Source organism: Schistocerca piceifrons, chromosome 1, assembly GCF_021461385.2.
Source record: "Schistocerca piceifrons isolate TAMUIC-IGC-003096 chromosome 1, iqSchPice1.1, whole genome shotgun sequence".
NCBI classification, from domain to species: domain Eukaryota; kingdom Metazoa; phylum Arthropoda; class Insecta; order Orthoptera; family Acrididae; genus Schistocerca; species Schistocerca piceifrons.
Genome location: NC_060138.1, coordinates 1,134,091,072 through 1,134,106,197, shown reverse-complemented (window position 1 = coordinate 1,134,106,197; position 15,126 = coordinate 1,134,091,072). Strand labels below are relative to the sequence as shown.

At 39.8% G+C, this 15,126-nt stretch overlaps 1 protein-coding gene across 1 annotated transcript in view; it reads left to right on the top strand.

The window, feature by feature from the left end:
* Window positions 1-1,360: 1,360 nt before the first annotated feature.
* Window positions 1,361-15,126, top strand: part of LOC124780516 (probable peroxisomal acyl-coenzyme A oxidase 1) — a 105,262-nt gene continuing 91,496 nt past the window's right edge. Inside the window, exon 1 of the mRNA XM_047253785.1 lies at window positions 1,361-1,932. Coding sequence (XP_047109741.1) covers window positions 1,794-1,932 — 139 coding nt within the window. The 5' untranslated portion in view covers window positions 1,361-1,793. The remainder of the gene's footprint in view (window positions 1,933-15,126) is intronic.

Below are 15,126 nucleotides of genomic sequence, written 5' to 3'. Positions count from 1 at the left end.
AGGCAGCCCCACTGCGAACCAGTAACATAGTGGCCGCCACAGGGAGAGTGACGTCTCCAGTCAGCGTCTGAACCAGTCTACGTCAGAGACATTCTCAACCGACGTAACCTTGCTGGCCACAACTTGAACAAGTGCATGGCTGGACATCGTACATGACAACACCCTGCAGCTGGCAATTACCAAGTAGGCATGTGTTTCCTCAGTTCAGTTTTTACCTGATGGACATCACTGAGGCCCGGTATGTTTCGACCCTCTTCCACGTTTCAGCGACGTGATTGAGACCGTTTCCGTAAGATTTATAGGCGGGCACCACAACATCCGACGGAACCTCAAACGGGAATTCGAAAACCCTCAACGTTCGGAGCCCAACACCAGCGTTATCAACCACGGCAGCTTCCATATCGGAACTTGAGATCGGTATCTTGGCGCAGAACAGTACTTCATTCGGCAGCTTGTGTACACAGTGGTACTACGGATCGAAAAAAGAATTCCGAGAAGAGCTTGTGGCGGGAGACCCATTTCGTCCCGAATAAACCGTTCTTCCTCATACGCTTTTGGTCGTACAAGCCGCAACAGGGAGGTAAACAAACCGTGCTCGCTCGCAGACTGTCCACTACACCATGATGAGGTATTGATAGTTTCCATTTTTAACTATAACTTAGATCTCATGAAGGCTTTAACAGCCAATACGTCATTATGCGACTCTTAATTATAACAAATCATATCAAGAATGGCGTGGATTCCAGTATGGTCATTATGGTGTTTCTCAAGCACCCAGCATCGAATGTTAACGAAACGAAAGTCTGTAGCAGTTCCTGCGGTCTTCGATTAGTGTGTATGATGTCATGTTTGCAAAAAGTCTTTTGAACGATACGTACCTTGCATAACGTACCAATTACTCAAGGGAATGCTTCTGGCTTCCAAAGCAGTACAATGTCTGAAGAGCTATGACATTTTTGTCTCTTCTCAATTTCAAAAGAGGTCTTCAGCACTAGCATTATAACAAAAAAATAAAATCTCTGTTTTATTTGATAGTTAACTACGACTATATGCCATTGTCAGAATTAGTCACAAGTGAGTTCATGTTGTAGAGTGATAGTTCATTAAGAAAACTAACAATTATTCAAAGTACAGATTTCTGATTATTTACAGAGCAACGCTTTAAACCTGCTCTGACTGATATTTACTGCTAAAAATTCTACGCCTTTAGGATGTGTAATCTAATGTGTTACTGTTTCCCCCTACGCTAGAAATACAAACTGTATTTGTGGGAAGATTTGTCACATTCCTGTCCAGTGCCACCACAATTTAGAAGGCGTTGGCCGCCCTGTTATTATGTAGCATATGTGTTGGTGGGGTGGCGGTGAGGGCGGAGGAGTAGTGTTACGGAAAATTCGCGCTTGTGCCAGAAATGGAAAATCAGTGCAGCGAAAGAATGCTGAGCTGTCAGCATACGAAGAGCGTTAATGTGGTGATGTGCGTGCAATCACAAGCGAATGACATGAAGAGAGTACAAACTCCAAAGCGTTAAGACGCAAACACGTTTATCTGAATCCCCCTCTCCTGCCCTTGATCCTTGTATACTTGACAGGAGCAGTTTCTCTTCAGTCGTTTTCTGCTCGGGCGGTGACGCGCTTCACGCTCTAATCGCCAAGTGGTTGTATGTGTGTTCAAAGGACGTGTAAAACTTGTTTAACCAAATCGGACTGACGTAAGTCAACTCGCACGTAGCAGACGACTGACAGACAGCTGAAAAATTCCGTCCTAGTTGTCAAGAACGGTTTCCCAGAAATATGACTTCGTATAGTGGCCGCACCATGAAGTGCAACGAGGATCTCGAAAATGAGAGGAAGAAATGCACATTTGAACCACTTGAACTGACACACTTGCTTGACGGTGGCGAGGACAAGACGAAGGAGAGGAGAGACAGACGTGAGTAACCACTACTTCGGCGATTTTCATAGTCCTGATTGAAAAACATGTTAAATCCAGCACACACAGACTATAAAAATTTTTCAAGTCAAAAATGTGTTTAAAAGTAACGTAACCTTTCAGAGAGCATACTAAACCCAAAGTGTCAGTAGTATTTGGTAGACGCTTACTTCGTTTAAGAGAAGAGAAAGACAATGTAAGTGTAAAATAATCTGTCTGTTGAAATGGAGTGTAACAGTATTTTTTAATATCTGCCACAGTAGCATTGTTCATAGAATTTTCACAAAAAAATAAACACACATATCACAGGATTGTGGTGTAGTTAACATCATATTCCGTGCATCTGACAGCGCAAAGTAACGCTAAAGATGTTATTGAATGCAAACACACTGTGATCAGAGCTGTAAGTTTTCCATTCAGCCCACAAATATTTTTAGTATATTTTAGGGCTACTACACACAACGAGTAGTACCACTCTTGGAACACCAATTTTTTTCTGCTTTTGTGAATCATATCTCACCACAATTCTCTAAGAAGTTGCTAAAAATATCAACACATTTGAATCTAGTGTCGCTGTTTATTAATGACAAAAATCCCAAATGAAACGCAAAATCTCAGTTTATACATTTTATTTTCTATTTCATGCCAATCTACTTAATTTTCCCCTAATTCTGTTTCATCCATTTTAAAGGAAACAGAAAGTATAACTTGCAAATACTTGGGAAACAAATCATATATTTATTTATTTATTCACCCAGGCATCATCTTGCAGTGATGGCGGGTTTGGTGCCATAGTACAAAAAAGTATATAGCTCAAAAAACTGGCCACAGAATATATAAGCATACTTTATGAGAATAGGGGAGGTGATCAGCCATGGTCTTAATACCATTCCAGCATTTACTGGACATTATTTTGGAAAACCACAGAAATCCTAAAACAGAATTGCCAGACAAAGCAAACTCTTTCCTCTCAAATATGGAATCAACACCTTAACAACTGCTCTACCTCATTCAGTTGGTCCCTGTTGTACAATATTCTTAAATATAAACACAAGTTCTCTCTCTGTTATTTTGCACATATAGGGGGCTACCACTGTGACTTCAGAACCATGAGCTTGTTGCTATGTCCCTTGCACTAACTCCAGTCCATTTGGAAAGCTGATTTCACTTCCGTAAATGTTCTGTTATTCCCGATGCATATATTAATGTTCTTCCCTCAGTCCAACTGAAGAACTGAGTCAGCATATGCCCCCCTCCCCCCCTCTGAGGATTGAGATGTTGAATTCAGGAAAATAACAAGATATTACCATTATGGACTGCAGATTTTGGCACATGATGCAATGAGCTGTTGTAATTATCCCCTACCACTATTAACCAGCTCTGAATATTTATAGTGAAAGTTTTAGCTGTCTTTTTAAACAGATGTGTTTTAATACTGTAATTGTTTTAATCTCATTGGGCAATTTATTACACAATTTTATTCCCTCATAGAAAATGTTTTCTTGAGTTTTTTGTTTGTTTTTCCACGGTAAATTTAAATCCAAATTGGTTCTCCTTCCATGATTATTTGTAGAACTGTTAGTGAAGTACTTAGTAATGCTTCCCCTGATATGCTCAACAGATTGGTAGATGTATTCACTTGATGCATAGAGAATACCCAGTTTTTTTAACGGTTCTTGATAGTGAGTCTGATTGCTAATTCTAATGGTTATTCTTACAGTCCTTTCCTGCAGTTTAAAAACTGTGTCCATGTTTTGCACCTATGATCCCAAGAAAAGAATCCCATAACTAGGAATTGAGTGTATATAGGAATAGCATGTCACCCCAAGACATGGTGGTTGCAAACTAAATACAGAATCCTAATAGCAAAACATAGTGTGGACATTCTTTTTGCCAGAATATTAGTGTTTTCTTTCCACATTAACATCCCTAAAAGCTTCGTGTTTGTTACACAATCTATGAGTTTATCATCTATGCTTAATTCAACTGAATTGTGTTCCCTCTTTATGCTGAAGTGTGTACTATTCATTTTCCTTGTGTTAAGTCTTAATTTATTGCCTACTGGCCAACTGTAAACATCCATGAGAGTTTCATTTGCTTTCTCTAATATGAGTTTAGGTGTTTTATCAGTGAAAAAGATGTTACTGTCATGTGCAAAGAAACTTTTTTTCTCTGTGTCTTGCACTGTCTGAAAAGGCATTGACAAATATTAAGAGTAGAAGTGGGCCAAATACACTGTCGTGAGGAACAACTATGTCCAGAAGTTTCTTTTCTGTCAATTGGATTACTAAAAATTATTGTCAGCACCCTGATTTCCAGGTAAGACTGGAACACTTGGTTGCTATTCCATATTGTTGTTGAAATTGATAAAAGAAAGACAAGCACAAAGTTGAAGAAGATAAGTGTGTGTGTGTGTGTGTGTGTGTGTGTGTGAGTGAGAGAGAGAGAGAGAGAGAGAGAGAGAGAGAGAAAGTAGCTGAAGCTGACACAGCTAACTAGTCGTAACTATTCTTAACTGTTGATACAGCAAAAATAGCATAGATATTCTAATTAAATCTGAAATAGTGGGTAATACTGATGACGAAGGTAAGAAAATGTTCCTCCACTTCCTAGATCAGGATACTGCAGGCTGGACATCAAAAGTGAAACACTGTAACAGTCAGAGAATATACAACATTACGTCACATTAGTTGTATTGCATGGATTCCGTTGAGAGGGATTCTGGGGCATAGAATAAATTCAAAGATATACATTTTTATTTGAGGGAAATACGGAAGCGTCCGATCCCACCCGTCTGCTTTGACCCATGACGTCACAAATATGGCGGAAACAAAAACAAACATACACACTTTCCACAAGAAGCCTAATGACACTATCGGGACAAGCGCGGGAAATGGGGTGTTTTGGGTGGGGGGCAAACTAAATATAAACAAATTTAGACGCCTTGCGTAGTGACAACGTGTAAGTGAAGACAGCCATGCATGAATACCCACCCACCTCCCCAGGGGTCGTAACCCCTGCAACCCATAGAAGATAAAGATGCTTCAGTAGCTGATTAGTGTTTTTTGCCTTTAAAAAAAAAAATCTCACGGGATAGAACAACAGATCAGAAAGATAAATATAATAAACTAAAACAGAAATTCGAGGAAACAGATAATTAAAACAAGTAATAAGTGTTTTTAAATTAAAAAAAAAAAAAAATCGCACGAGATAGAACGAACAGACCAGAAAAGTAAATAAAATAAGATAAAACAGAACTGGAGACAGCCACACTCAAACCAAACTCCGCGCCGTCTTGACGTCACACACAACACCCTTACGTCACGGGTCAAAGCCGACGCGTGGGATCGAACGCTTCTGTCGACCCTATTTAAGTGCAATAAGGTGAAACAACTTAGCATTACAAAAGATTATTGTATTAATGCTATTTATGAAATAACATAAATAATTCATTTAAAGTGTTTCTCTGAAGATACTCTTCATGCAGTAGGAGTAGTTGCCAAATAAGAAGGTTATCAAATCATTCTTAAACTCCACTACATTATCTATGTGACATTTAACATGTTCTGGCAGATGTACTTCCTAAAGTGTGTATCAACAGGCCAAGTGCATTTTATCTTTGTATATCAGTTAATATAAACAGTCAATAACAAGCTCTCAAAAAACATTAAGCAATGGAAAATCCAGGATGGAATAATCACATTGTTATGAAAAGGATAGACTGCTACTCATTGTATAGAGATGTTGAACCACAGGCAGGCGCAACAGGACAACTCCTAAATGTCTGATATTGTGGCCAAAACATCTTCTTCTAATGTAGAAAAGACACACATGCTCACACAAACTTAACCCACACACACATGACCACTGTCTCGGGCCAATGAGGTTAGCCTCAGTGACCAGAGTGGTCTGGTGTGTGAGAGTTGCACTTGTGTGAATGTGATCTATAGTGAGGAGACTGTCCAGGATTTAGAACATTTCAGAAGTACAAGAATACACAATAAATATTTACAATGAAAAACAAACTTGGAATAATTGTCATGGATGTGGAATGAGTGCAAAAAATTTTAAACACATTTTCATTTATGAGGTAATAAACACTGAATAGAAAAATCACTTCACAACACTTACTTACAATGATCACATTACTGCATTGACTTTGTACAGAAGTCATGTTGTTGTGGTCTTCAGTCCAGAGACTAGTTTGATGCAGCTGTCCCTGCTACTCTACCCTGTGCAAGCTTCTTCATCTCTGAGTAACTACTGTAACCTACATCCTTCTGAATCTGCTAAGTGTATTCACCTCTTGATCTCCCTCTATGATTTTCACCCTTCACGCTGCCCTCCAATACTAAATTGGCGATCCCTTGATGCCTCAGAACATGTCATACCAACCGATCCATTCTTTAAGTCAAGTTGTGGCAAAAATTTCTCTTCTCCCCAATTCTGTTCAGTACCTACCCATTAGTTTCATGATCTATCCATCTAATCTTCAGCATTCTTCTGTAGCACCACATTTCTAAAGCTTCTATTCTCTTCTTGTCTAAACTATTTGTCATCCATGTTTCACTTCCATACGTTGGTTCATTACGTACAAATGCTTTCAAAAAAGACCTCCCTGACACTTAAATCTATATTCGATATCAACAAATATCTCATCTTCAGAAACGATTTCCTTGCCAGTGCCAGTCTACATTTTATATCATCTCTACTTCGACCATCAGTTATGTTGCTCCCCAAATAGCAAAACTCATCTATTATGTTAAGTGTCTCATTTCGTAATCTAATTCGACTACAATCCATTATCCTCATTTTGCTTTTGTTGGTGTTCATCTTATATCTTCCTGTAAAGACAGTGTCCATTCCGTTCACTTGCCCTTCCAGGTCCTTTGCTGTCTCTGACAGAATTAAAATGTCGTCAGCAAACCTCAAAGTTTTTATTTCTTGTCCATTCCTACTCAAAAATTTTCTTTTGTTTCCTTTATTGCGTGATCAATATACAGATTGAATACCAGTGGGGATAGGCTACTACCCTGTCCAACCATTGCTTCCCTTTCATGCCGCTCGACTCTTATAACTACCGTCTGGTTTCTAAGCAAATTGTAAATAGCTTTTCACTCCCTGTATTTCTTTCTCTAAGTCTACAATTGCTAGAAATGTAGGTTTGCCTTTCCTTAATCTATCTTCCAAGATAAGTTGTAGGGTCAGTGTTGCCTTTCGTGTTCTAACATTTCTATGGAATCCGAACTTATCTTATCTGAGGTTGGCTTCTACCAGCTTTTCCATTTGTCTGTAAAGAATTTGTGTTAATATTTTGCAGCCATGACTTATTAAACTGTTGGTTCAGTAATTTTCAGACCTGTCAACAGCTGCTCTCTTTGGGATTGGAATTATTATATTCTTCTTGTAGTCTGAGGGTATTTCACCTGTCTCATACATCTTGCTCACCAGATGGTAGAGTATTGTCATGGTTAGCTCTCCCAAGGCTATCAAAAGTTCTAATGGAATGTTGTCTACTCTTGGGGCCTTTTTTCGACTTAGGTCTTAAAAGTGCTCTGTCAAATTCTGCACGCAGTATCATATCTCTCATTTCATCTTCATTTACTTCCTCTTCCATTTCCATAATATTGCGCTCAAGTACATCGCCCTTGAATAGACCTTCTGTATACTCCTTCCACCTTTCCGCTTTCCCTTCTTTGCTTAAAACTGATTTTCCATCTGAGCTCTTGATATTCGTACAAGTGGTTCTCTTTTCTCAAAAGGTCTCTTTAATTTTCCTGTGGACAGTATCTATCTTGCCCCCTAGTGATATATTCCTCTACATCCTTACATTTGTCCTCCAACCATCCCTACTTAGCCATTTTGCACTTGCAGTCGATCTCATTTTTGAGACATTTGTATTCCTTTTCACCTGCTTCATTTACTGCATTTTTAAATTTTCTCCTTTCATCAATTAAATTCATTATCTGTTCTGTTACCCAAGGATTTCTACTAGCCCTCATCTTTTTACCTACTTGATCCTCTGCTGTCTTTAGTATTTCATCTCCAAAGCTACCCATTCTTCTTATACTGTATTCCTTTCCCCTGTTCTTGTCAACCATTGCCTGATGCTTTCACTGAAGCTCTCAGCAATCTCTGACTCTTCCTACTATCCAGGTCCCACCCCCTTAATTTCCTATCTTTATTGAATTTATTCAGTTTTAATCTAAAGGCCATAACCTATAAATTGTGATCAGAGGCCACACCTGGCCCTGGAAATGTCGTACAGTTTAAAGTCTGGTTCCTAAATCTCTGTCTAACTATTATATAATCAGTCTCAAATCTTGCAGTGTCTCCAGGTCTCTTCCACATATACAATCTTCTTTTATGATTCTTAAACCAAGTGTTAGTGATGATTAAATTATGCTCTGTGCAATATTCTACCAGGCGGCTTCCTCTTTCATTGCTTACACCCTTTCCACATTCACCTACTACTTTTCCTTCTCTTCTTTTTCCTACTATCTAATTCCAAACCCCCGTGACTATTAAATTTTTGCCCCCCTTCAGTATCTGAATAATTTCTTTTATCGCATCATACATTTCTTCAATCTCTTCATCATGTGCGGAGCTAGTTGGCAAATAAACTTGTACTACTGTGGATGGCGTGGGCTTTGTGCATATCTTGGCTACAATAATGCGTTCACTATGCTGTTTGTAATAGCTTACCCGCGCTCCTATTTTTTTATTCATTATTAAACCTACTCCTGCATTACCCCTATTTGACAAGAAGTCTTGTTCCCCCTGTCATCAAACTTCACTAATTCCCACTGTATCTAAAATTAACCTATCCATTTCTCTTTTTAAATTTTCTAACCTACTTGCCCTTTAAGGGGATTATAGAACGCCAGTTTTCTTTCTCCTTATAACGATGTCCTCCTGAGTAGTGCTTGCCTGGAGATCCAAATACAGGAATATTTTATCCAAAAGGAAACCATCATTATTAAGCTGCACGCCCTCGGGAAAAATTACTGCTGTAGTTTCCCTTTGCTTTCAGCCGTTCGCAGTACCACAACAGCAAGGCCCTTTTGGTTAGTGTTACAAGGCCAGATCAGTCAATCATCCAGACTGTTGCCCCTGCAACTACTGAAACAGCTACTGCCCATCTTCAGGAACCACACATTTCTCTGGCCTCTCGACAAATACCCCTCCATTGTGGTTGCACCTATGGTATGACTATCTGTACCGCTGAGGCATAAAAGTCTCCCCACCACTGGCAACGTCCATGGTTAATGGGGGTAGGAAAGAAGTCATATTGAGCTAATATTCACATTATTTTATATCGTTGGTAAAACACATGCTCGCACACACACACACACACACACACACACACACACACACACACACACACACACACACACACACACACACCCCAGTCGTTTGCACATTTATCAATGGAGTAGGAGGAGTTGGTCACCGTTAAATCCTTTAGATTCCTTGTAAACTAAATTTGATTGTTAGTTAAACGTTTTGTGGCTGCTGGCAAGTTGTTGAATGTGTGTGTGTTGCTGAATAATGGACTCCTTTCTGGATCAAAGTTAGTGACTTTAAATCTTTGTGACGATTATTCTTCTTTCTATTAATGATTCCATGAATTGAGCTGTTGGTTTTAAAAAGAGATATATATTTAATTATAAATTCCATTAAGGAATAAATATTTTTGGAAATGGTAGTTAATATTTTTAGTTCCATAAACAGGTTTTCCAGAGTGTTTTTGAGTTCACACCACAAATAATTCTTATTGCACATTTTGTACCCAGAAAACTATAGCTTGGCTTAATGAAGTTACTCCAAAAAATAATACCATGCGATATTATGCAATGAAAGTAAGCATAGTATGTCAGGCTTTTCATTTTTATATCCCTATGTCTGACAACACTCACACTGCGAATATACAGATTTGTTTAGGTGCTTCTGCAGTTCTGTGGTGTGCTCCTCCCAGTTGAATTTATCATGCTGTAATCCCAAGGATTTAACAGACTCCACTTCTGTTTGTCGTCATATTTTAAGCATATACTGGTGGGAAACCTCTTACAAGTTCTGAATTGCATTAGTGACAAAGAATTGGGTTAGGGACCATTTATTAATGTTGATGAAAATTTCATTAACTTATCTTTCTAAGATAACACTTGATTTGCTATTTATTGCAATGATTGTATCATCTGCAAACAAAACAAACTTGGCATCCGCAGATGTTACTGATGAAAGATCTTTGATATACACAAGAAAAAGAAAGGGCCCTAAGACAGAGCCTTGTGGGACACAACATGTAATTAGTTCCTAGTTGGATGATGCCTGACAGCTTCATTCACGTCTCTTTCCTAATGACACCCTTCGTTTTCTACCAGAGATATAGCTATTAAGCTATTTTGCAGCATTTCCTGTTACACAACAATATTCTAAGTTACTTAAAAGGATACTGTGATTTACACTGTCAGATGCCTTTGACACATTGCAAAATGCACCAGTAGCTTGTAATTTATTGTCTAATGAATTAAGTATATTTACACTGTATTTGTAGATAGCAAACTCAAAATCAGAACACTTTAGAAATCCTTCTCATCCCCTCTGGTAAGTCGTCACTGACCTACTGTTCTGGGTGGCTGGCCAAGCTGACTAGTGCAGCTAGAGATAGCAGTCCTGTGTGTGTCAGGTGCGCCTGCTCATGTGAATATGTGTGTGTGTGTGTGTGTGTGTGTGTGTGTGTGTGTGTGTGTGTGTGTGTGTGTGTGTGTGTGTGTTTCGTTTCTGAAGAAGGCTTTGGCCGAAAGCTCAGTGTATAACAGTTTTTTCACTGTGCCTGTCTGAAACTCAGCATGTCGTATTTACAGTGAGTAGCAGTCTATACTTTTCATAACTGTTGATATTCCAATCTGGACCTTTCACTTTTATCAGAATAATTGAGGCTGTTGAAGAAGGAGTGACTAGTTGTGGTGCAATGAACCCTCCACCATGCACCATACTGTGACTTGTGGAGTGTGTATGTAGATGTAGATCCAGTTTGATACATAAGCATTATCAGGAAGGCTTGTAAGGAAAGGCAAATACTGCACATTAGTTACAGAGGAACTCATAAATATGCAGATAAACAAAAGCTAAGAGAAGGATGCTTCACTGCCCTCCAGCATTTCAGGAAGCCTTCAGTAACTAACAAACCACGGTAATGTCATGAGACATCTCTAAAGCCCAGAATGAGATTTTCACTCTGCAATGGAGTGTGCGCTGATATGAAACTTCCTGGCAGATCGAAACTGTGTGCCGGACCGAGACTTGAACTCGGGACCTTTGCCTTTTGTGGGCAAGTGTTCTACCATCTGAGCTACCCAAGCATGACTCACGCCCCATCCTCACAGCTTTATGCCTGCCAGTACCTCGTCTCTTACCTTCCAAACTTTACAGAAGCTCTCCTGCGAACCTTGCAGAACTAGCACTCCTGAAAGAAATGAGAGCTTCTGTAAAGTTTGGAAGGTAGGAGACGAGGCACTGGTAGACGTAAAGCTGTGAGGATGTGGCATGAGTCATGCTTGGGTAGCCCAGATGGTAGAGCACTTGCCCGCGAAAGTCAAAGGTCCTGAGTTTGAGTCTCAGTCCGGCACACAGTTTTGATCTGCCAGGAAGTTTCATCTCTAAAGCCCTTAGTCGTATTCTAAAACTACTAGTGGCTAGGTTTTGTATTTGTTTCAGTCTGCGGGCCCCGACAAAACTAATGTTCCTGTGCTGCACTGTGAAAGGCAGTGTAAAGACAGCTTAATTGTTGTCACTGGAGCACACTGACCACATTGAAACTGCCGGTCAGGTGCCTTAGCATCGCGCAGTTAGCTTGTAGAGTCGCGTGCTATTGTTGTATTGAAAAACGGCAGTAAGATACTGCCACATGAGGATGCAGGATGTCAGTGATACACTGTTGGCCGTCAGAGTTCCCTCAATCACTGCTGCCTGTGCTCTGAAGTCCTATCTGATACTTCCAAATACAATGATGCCAGGAGTAGCCCTGCTGCTGTGTCTCTACAGATTATTGGAAAAAATGGGACCTCCCACCAGGTCACCAACATACTCACTGATGATGATCATCCAGGGGTAGTGCAGAACACAATACAATGCCACTGATCAGCAGTCCACAGTTCCTGGTCAGAGCTCTACACCAAACACAGCTGTTTGTGTTGTGATGTTAATGGCAGCCTACTCATGAGACAGTAAGGCAGTAACTCTCTAGTCTGGCTTCTGCTAGCCTCTGATCGAGGCTGCAGCATGTCACAGAGTGTTGCAGGGAGTTCACTTGTTCTTGGATAGCAGGTGTTGACATTAAGGGGTTCCAATTTGCTCGGTGCACAGTACCATGATCCCCCCCCCCCCCCCCTGTTTTCGCCAGATATGGTTGGTTGGAATCTTGACGACAGTACGCCTGCACTCGCATTCACATGCAGTGAATGCCCCAAAAATCTTGAGATTACACAAATCAACCAGCTAACCAGATGTAGATCTGTGATGATGCACCTTTCAAACACTGTCTGGTAATGAAGTCACACTGTCTCACATGAAATCGTGGTATCTCTGTGTTCTTCAAAGTGATCACTCAACATCTGACACTGTTTATGCCCCTCATATACTCTTCTAGGCTTGGTAGCAACACTAAACACAAACAATACTAATGGAGTCTGGAGGCCATTCTACCCGTCACAGAGACCTGCAACTTCAATGACTTTTGTATCTGCCAATGGTGTTTGTATACAAAGTTGTGTTGAGATCTGACCGTGTCTTCTGGGTGTTTCACTTATTTTGTAAGGAATTGTATATCACAATTAACTTTTATTCTTTCCTCTTATAGTTGTTGATGTACCTGTAAATTTTACAGCCTCTTTAAATAAACAAGTGGATTATGCAAATGTTGATGTAAGTTAGAACTGGAGTGTCACTCAGACTGTTACTCAGTCACCACTCTTTAAAATGCTTCCCACTGCAGGAGTGTATACACGTTTTGTGTACCTGCAGAAAAATGTGCATTGCAGGAATTTATTGCATCTCATGTATTGGTGTAGCCTACTGAAAGTGTTAAGATTCTGGAGCACCAAACACTTTATTGATGGCTGTATATGAAAACTAGCTGACAAACTGGGCATTACCCGTGTATTCATTTTGCCAATTTTCAATCGAAAATGAAAACAAGAAATGAACTATGCTTTTAGTGTAATATAAAAAAAATTCATTTCCAGGTATTTGTGAAAATACATTTGAAATAATAAAATAATTGTACAGAGAAATATGCATAATGTCTTCATGTGTCTGCAATGTGATTTCGTAAACATCTCTACGCATTGCCTTTTCGTAGCTCTATAGACAGCTGTTTCCCTTGCATACAGCCATTTGTGCTTCGTAGTTGAAAGCTGTCAAGAGCACCACCAGCTGTCGGGGATTTTCTTAAGTTGATTCAACAGTAGCAGTGTCTTAGTGGCAAAGAAAAAAATGTATTAAAATGTCCTGCGTGATGTAGCAATTTTTCACTCATCTCATTGTTTATGATGTCATACCTCCTGAAAACTATGATGGGTAGATGGTTCGTACCCTAACAGTGATTATTGCGTCACAGTAAGGGACATGTGCACCAAGTTTGGTTTAAATTCGTCCTGTGGTTTAGGAGGAGATGAGGAAAACACACACACACACACACACACATTTTTAATAATATTCTGTCATATCTGGATGTGCATTAAGCAATCATAAACATGTCATTTTTTACTCAAGTCAACAGTTGGCAAATATATTTATTTAGAGTGGCATTGGAATCCATAGGCACATAAATAACCTCTTAAGAGGCATGGAGAAAACTTAAAAACAAATGTTGCAGGTATGCCACTGATATAAAATTATGAAACATAACTGCTTGCCAGTACTTAAGCCTACCTACACTACTGCCAGTAGGTGTATATACGAGGGACTGTAAAAAATGGTCTTTACTTTTCATTCTGCAACACGAAAAAGGGTGTCTGGCATGTACCTTACTTTTCATCCTAGTCTCGGTCCTTTTCAATGCACTTGGACCAGCGATCCAGAAACTTGCATGTTCAAAGAAGGTTTTCAGTTGATTGCAAAACCACTTTTGCACTGCTTTCTGCACCTGCACATCTGAGGAAAATCAGTGATCTTACAAAGCATTCTTGAGAAGCCCAAACATATTAAAGTTGGAGAGAGCAAGATCTTTGAATGTAGGGAGGGTGTTCCAGCAGTTCAAAATACAGTTTCTTGATGGCATCAGCGGTGTGGTGAGCTGTGTACTGGTGGATGTTGACATCCAACAGTAGCACATTCTTGACAACAGACTGTATCATCTGGTGAGAATTGATAGCTTTAGCTTATTTTCCAACAATTCACTGTAAGACATTTTGCTGATGGTTGTTCCCTTTGTCATGGCCTCTCCTAGTTTAGATCCATTAGCAATGCAAAAAATTGCATGCATAGCCTTTCCTGCTGATTGCAGAGTCTTCAGTTTTTTCGTATTTGGTGATACAGCGTGTTTCTACACCATACTTTGATGTTTTGACTCTGGCTTATAGTGGTAAACTCACATTTCATCAAAAGTGAATCACCTTCGCTGTTGAAACAGTTGGGTAAGAATAGGAATGTCAACATATTGCGCCTTGAGTTCTTAAGTAAGCTGTCTTGATACCCACTGTGCTTAAATGCTGTGGTTCAGTATCAGTTATAGGTGATTTGATAGGCAGAACCATGACCTACATTTGAAGAAGATGCTGCCGTGTCAATAGTAACCTGACTATCTGCTAAACCCATCTCCTGAACTCGTTGAGTCTTTCAGGCCACGGTGAACGTTGATGGGCATCCTGCTCCCTCTTCATGTGTCACACTAGTCTAGCAACTTTCAGACATCTCAATCAGCAAATAAACACTGCCATGATATAGTACAGTCCCTGTATTGTGCTGAAAGTCTATGAAGAATTTCAGCTCCTTTCACACCATGCAACCAAAGATCATCACACATCTTTGGTGCAAACTAGTAGTAGAGCGGACATGTTAATGGTGTAACTAAGAGAATGCAGTTAATGTGTTTGGCATTGAAAGTCACATGCATGACTGCAGTGGTACAACTGTACGCATGCATGCGCAGAAGGTAGTGCGAGAAATTTAACGGTATCTTATGATGAAAGT